Below are 6,241 nucleotides of genomic sequence, written 5' to 3' on the forward strand. Positions count from 1 at the left end.
GAGCCCGCATCAGCGGGGCTGCCACCCCCAGCCTCCCCTCCGCCAGCCTGAGTCACTTGCTCCGACAGCTCTCTTCCCGTTCACAGGGAAACTGCACGTCCTGGCAGCCTAGAAGCTTAGGTACAAGCCCTCCCTGTGAGCTCCCCCTTCCACAATGGTGGCTTCACATCGCACCCACAGACAAAGGGCAGCTGTCATGAGCGCGGGCCAAAGGACTTTTCATGCCTGATGAAAAGGTGCTTGTTAGAGCCCCGAGGTGCCAGGGGCTCTTCTCCTACCTCTTCTCTCCCCCCTCAGCTAATGCTTTGGCTGCTGTCCGGACCCCAGCATTGCCTCTTTAAGTGAGGCATCACTGCCACCAGTACCACCATGAGCCGTGCTCACCCCTCTCAGCCCCCTGTGGGTGTTGGAGGCAGAAAGTGGGAAAGCAGAGATGACTGAACCAAGCTGGAACCAAATTGCTCCCCACTCACACCAAGCTGGATGCCCCTTCCCCACCCTGAGACAAGGAAGGGGTCAGTCTTCACAGTACCCGAGTCACTGCAAACACACAGCCACCAAGCCCACTAGACTGCTACCAGCTCACAGCATCAGGTCAGGAGATCAGAGTGGGAAGGAGGCCTGAGCCTCCCTCCTGGCAGACACACATACTGAGATTCTGCGGCAGACACAGGTTTGTAGGCAAGTGATTTCCCGGAGGCCAGAAGCAGGGGTCTCGGCTTCCCCAGAGGGAAGCAGAGCAGTCATGTCCCTCTCTCCCCATCCCGGAGGATGGTGGCAAGCTGCAGGCTGTCAGCTCGGTTCACATCCCCGCAGAAGCCTGGTGCAGTCATGCCCTGGAGTCCTGCCCTTGGTGCACATCACTCTGACCTCCCTTGGGTGCACCAGACCCTGTGGGGCTGAGGCCCATAGTGGTGTGACAGGCAGGGCAGCCAGCTCCTGCCGGACACTCTGCCCATCCCCACCACTTAGGCAGCGCAAGGTGACGTGGGGGAATAGGCGAGAGAGGCCGGGGGCACCCGTGCCTGGCAGGCTGGACCGTGTCTTTGTCACCGTCCACCCTGGGCGAGATAAGAACCGGTAGCGGTGCTGCCATCCGGGGCCTCCCTCCCCTCTGCAGCCCCCCTTGTCCGTGCCATGAGCCACGGGGTGGGACCATCATGCTGCCTGTCAGGGAGAGACGGAGCAAGGAACCTCACGATTGGCGCAAAACACCGCTTGGGTCCCACCTACTGCCTGCTCCAGGAGAAGGGAGAGGGAATTCTTAAAGGGTCAAGCCAGGAAAATGCTGCACAAGTGGATTTCCTAGCACCCAGAGACCCGGACCTGTTTGGATGTACTCATTCCCTAATGACTTTCGACAGTTTCACCAGCAGGAAGCTGTCACAGTAACCTTGACTCTGAGATGTACCTTGTCTGCATTCCAGACAGGGCCCCAGGCAGCTCAGTCAGGTGACAGACACTGCCACTGGCAACATGGGGGGCTGCACCACCCGTGCCTGGCAGGCTGGACCGTGTCTTTGTCACCGTCCACCCTGGGCGAGATAAGAACCGGTAGCGGTGCTGCCATCCGGGGCCTCCCTCCCCTCTGCAGCCCCCCTTGTCCGTGCCATGAGCCACGGGGTGGGACCATCATGCTGCCTGTCAGGGAGAGACGGAGCAAGGAACCTCACGATTGGCGCAAAACACCGCTTGGGTCCCACCTACTGCCTGCTCCAGGAGAAGGGAGAGGGAATTCTTAAAGGGCCAAGCCAGGAAAATGCTGCACAAGTGGATTTCCTAGCACCCAGAGACCCGGACCTGTTTGGATGTACTCATTCCCTAATGACTTTCGACAGTTTCACCAGCAGGAAGCTGTCACAGTAACCTTGACTCTGAGATGTACCTTGTCTGCATTCCAGACAGGGCCCCAGGCAGCTCAGTCAGGTGATAGACACTGCCACTGGCAACATGGGGTGCTGCACCCTGGGAATGGGTTTGGTGCTGCTGCCGTGCCTCAGCAGAAGCACCCTGTGAAGCTCACACAGTCTAGGTGAATCCATGCAGTGTCCCGAGGTGACTCAGTCACCAAGGAACCAGAGCAAGGGATGGGCTTCACATGGGGGACTCTGCTGCTGCTTGGGTCTGCCAAAGCCCAGGATGAGGGTGGCAAGGCAGGAAGGGTATGGGTTGTCTATGATGGATAAGAATATGTCCCCATTCCAGGGGGTGAGAGCTTATGCTGTGGAAAGGCTCTGACCCATATGACCCACGGAACTGAGAGGTCACTGGAGATCCTTCAGGGCAAGATCCCTCATGTCAGGACACATTACTTGCCCCAGATGAAATCAACACCATCCCCACTGCATTGGTTTTGGGGTCTGGGTGTTGCCCTGCAGAGCAAAGAGGTGTGAGGCCTTTACAGGCTTGACAAAGTCTGTGGCATTAGGTTGGATCTTCTGTCACCACAAAGACTGAAAATCCAGGGCCCAGTGCCAGCCCAGCTGGATTCTCACTGCCAGTGCCTTTCCAGTGTAGTACTGGGGAGTACGAGAGAGCCATGGCTAGGATTCGGGCTTCCTGCCTACTTGTTATCACCTCCTTCCATCCCCACTCAAACCATTTACTGTCCCATCCCCAGAGGCATCTTGCCAGGACCCTTTAATAGAGGGGACATCCCTGTCCCCAGCTGTAGCATGACTCACAACCGCAGAGGAGCATTTGCTCCTGCAGCTGCTGCAGCCATTCCCACCTGCCACAGACCAGAAATGCTGAGTCTGAGCAACGACGCAAGGAGGGAGGAGGGGAGAAGACATAAAATAATTCTGGGAGGTTTCTGCCTCTGCCTGTGATTTGGCCACAGCGAGCAGGCAGCACACACAGCCCCACACCCGTGCACAGCTCACTTCCTCACTGCACCTCACTTCCTCCTGCTCCAGGGAGCCCATCGCTCCTACTCACAGCCTGCCAGGAAAGGACACATTACCAGCACCAACCGCCTTGGAAATCCATCAGATCCCCTCCCTGCTTCTGCTGGATCCACTACCCAGCCTGACCTCTGAGGATCAAAGCATTCCTGTAATGGAAACTCTCACATTGAGATGGAATTGAGCACAATTTCCACCGGAGGAGAAGAAGAGAAGCTGCCTGAGATGCACAGATGCCTCCCTGGCTGCAGTCAGGACACCAGGCACCACCCAGAGTCTTACAAACCCAGTCATCTTACAAACTGTGCGGGGATTATCACGAGGTTGTTAAACGACACCTGGATGGAGGACTCACCGTGCTGCTCAGAGCCACAGCCCAGCTCAGTGGAGCCCTGCAAACGTCCGCAATCCCACCCTGAAGCAAACATAATCACAAAGCTTCCATGGAAACAGAACCAGATAGGAGGGACTGCTCTGTGACCAGGATCTGTTAGAGGAACCAGCACCATCCTTCAGCTTCATGTATTACACTGCGGGAAGTGATGATCTGCCACAGGCAGCTGGTGGCTCCCAGCCCCATTTGCACCATCACCTCCCCACCCACACCAGAGCAGGACACAGAGAGGCTACGTTCCCCTCCCAGTGTCTGACCCCACAACTGCCCCCCTCAGCTCTCATTTTGCAAGTGGAAGAAAATACCAGTAGCAGCAAACTTTCTGCCAAGGATTTGCAAGTGGTTGCAAGCTGACCTCGGCCTCCACTGGTTACTCACACAAGGCTCAGCCAAAACTGCATCAGAAAGATGTATGTTTGCTAACTTGAGCAAACTGACTCACTTGGTCCTGGCTCACCACAGTGCAAATACCATCGACACTCAGGATGGCTCATTTGACCCTGAAGAAGACCTGATCAGCAATAGCTAACTCCTTGTCAGAGGCCTGACATGACCGGACATCCCCCCAAGCCCAAATCCACTACTATATGTGTCTGGTATAAAGGAACCACGACTCTGCCTGGCACTGGGACAGGCCAAGGAAGGAGCTACATTACCTCAGCAGGCGTGGGAAGCCGGCTGGCAGTGCCCACGATCTGGTGGTACAGCCCTGGCTCACCATTCCTCATGGTGCTCTGGCGGCTCCCTAGGGGGCTGGAGGTGAAGGGCTTTTTAGACAGGAGATCACTCTGGCGAGAGTCCGTGGTAAGATAGACCTGGTGGTAGAAGTTGGGTGGTGTGTAGCCACCCCGCACGGCGTCAATGTGGTGGAAGGGCCCTGGTGTCCTGTACAAAGTGCTCCTGGAGCTGTTGTACATCTCCTTTGACTGCCTCCACTTGTAGCACTTGAAGATGCCCACTGACAACATGGAGATGAAGAAAGCTGCTGACACCAAAATCACAGCCAGGATGAGATAGAAAGTCACATGCCTTCTTGGATCATTGGCAGGTGTCATTTCAGTGAGATCAGTGAGCACCTCCTTTATCATCTCAGCCACAGAGATGGAGACAGTGGCACTGCTGGACAGCACAGGCTCCCCATGGGCTTTCAGCAGGCTGACTAGTGTGTGCTGGGGAGCATCATCCTCCCGGAGCTGGCGGGCTGTGAAGATCTCTCCACTGTGTAGCCCAACTGAGAAGAGGCTGGTGTCAGTGGCCTGCAAGAGGGTATAGGAGATCCAGGCATTGTACCCTGCATCTGCATCCACTGCCACCACCTTGGTGACCATGTGCCCGGCAGGAGTGCCTGGTGCCACTACATCAGTATAAGTGGCTGTGGTGTTGGGAAGAGGGTACAGCACAGTCGGGGCATTGTCATTGAGGTCAGTGACAAACACACTGACTGAAACATTAGTGGCCAGAGGCGGAGAGCCACCATCCTGGACCTGCACTATCATGCTGAACTCCACCCGGTCCTCATGGTCCAGGGAAGTGAGCAGGTAGAGGGTGCCATTCTCCTGGTTGATGGAGAAGAGATGGCCTACAGTGGGGTCACTCTGAAAGAGAGTATAGGAGAGATGGGCGTTGCGCCCAAGGTCCGGGTCTGTGGCACTCACATTAAGGATGGGAATGCCAGGCACATTGTTCTCCAGCACATACACATCGTAGGACTCCTGGGAATACTTGGGTGCATTGTCGTTGACATCTGACACCTGCACCAGGATATGTTTTACTGCAGACAAGGATGGTGAGCCTGAGTCCTTGGCTGTGATAGTGATGTTATATTCCGACTCCTTCTCCCGGTCCAGGGCTTCTTTTGTTTTCAATGTGTAGTAATTTTTGAGAGAGGAGCTGAGCATGAATGGGATCCCAGGAGAAATGAAGCAGTTCACCAGACCGTTGTCATGGGAGTCCAAGTCTGTTACACTCAGCAGGGCTACAACTGTCCCTGGGGCTGCATCTTCAGGCACGGGGCTGTACACCGAAGTCACTGTCACCTCTGGAGTGTTGTCATTCACATCCACGACTTCCACCAGCACTTTGCAATGGGCCACACCAGGAACCACGCCCTTGTCTTTAGCCTGTAAGTAAATCTCATACAGCTTCGTTTCCTCGTAGTCCAGCTGCCCTTTGACCCTCAGCTCCCCTGTGGCTGAGTTGAGAGCAAAGAGTTCTCGTACCTTGGCAGGCGTGTGGCTGCTGAAGGAATAGACGATGTCTCCGTTGGGCCCATCATCCAGATCGTATGCACTGATCCTGGCCACCAGGGTGCCACTGGGCGTGTTCTCCCTCACACTTGCCTTGTAGGTTGACTGGTTGAAGACCGGGGTGTTATCATTGGCGTCCACGATGTCAATGTGGATCTGCACATGGGCTGACCGAGGCGGGCTGCCTCCATCCAGCGCGGTCAAGACCAAGCGCAGCTCCTGTTGCTCCTCCCTGTCCAGCTCCTTCTCTAGCACCAACTCCGCGTACTTGCTGCCATCCACCCTGGTCTGCACGTCGAGGGCAAAGTGCGGGTTGGCGCTGAGCTGGTAGGTCTGCAAAGAGTTAATCCCCACATCGGGGTCTTGCGCGCTCTCTAGCGGGAAGCGCGCTCCGGCCGCCACCGACTCGCTGATTTCCAACTTCGCCTGGCTGTTGGGAAAAACCGGGTCGTTGTCATTGATGTCCTGGATCTCCACAGTGCCGCTGTACAGCTCCAACGGGTTTTCCACCACTATCTCAAAGCTGAGGGAGCAGGGGGAGAGCGCTCCGCAGAGCTCCTCCCGGTCTATCCGCTCGCTCACCAGCAGCGCGCCGCTCGTCAGATCCACCCCGAAGTACTTCTTGTTGCCGCCGGACACCACCCGCAACCGGCGCTCCGGCAGCCGCCCGAGGGCCAGAGCCAGGGCGGCCCACC

The 6,241-nt window shown here is 56.5% G+C and overlaps 1 protein-coding gene across 1 annotated transcript; it reads right to left on the reverse strand.

Moving 5' to 3' along the window:
- Nucleotides 1-3,947: 3,947 nt before the first annotated feature.
- Nucleotides 3,948-6,239, reverse strand: LOC104392055 (protocadherin gamma-C3-like; the record flags this gene model as incomplete). Its single annotated transcript, XM_010001410.1, has 1 exon — nucleotides 3,948-6,239. A coding segment is annotated over one exon (2,292 nt), but the record flags the coding sequence as incomplete, so codon positions are not given.
- Nucleotides 6,240-6,241: the final 2 nt, after the last annotated feature.

The sequence above is a fragment of the Chaetura pelagica genome, unplaced genomic scaffold (genome assembly GCF_000747805.2).
Source record: "Chaetura pelagica isolate M959 unplaced genomic scaffold, ChaPel_1.0 scaffold217, whole genome shotgun sequence".
Taxonomy (NCBI): domain Eukaryota; kingdom Metazoa; phylum Chordata; class Aves; order Apodiformes; family Apodidae; genus Chaetura; species Chaetura pelagica.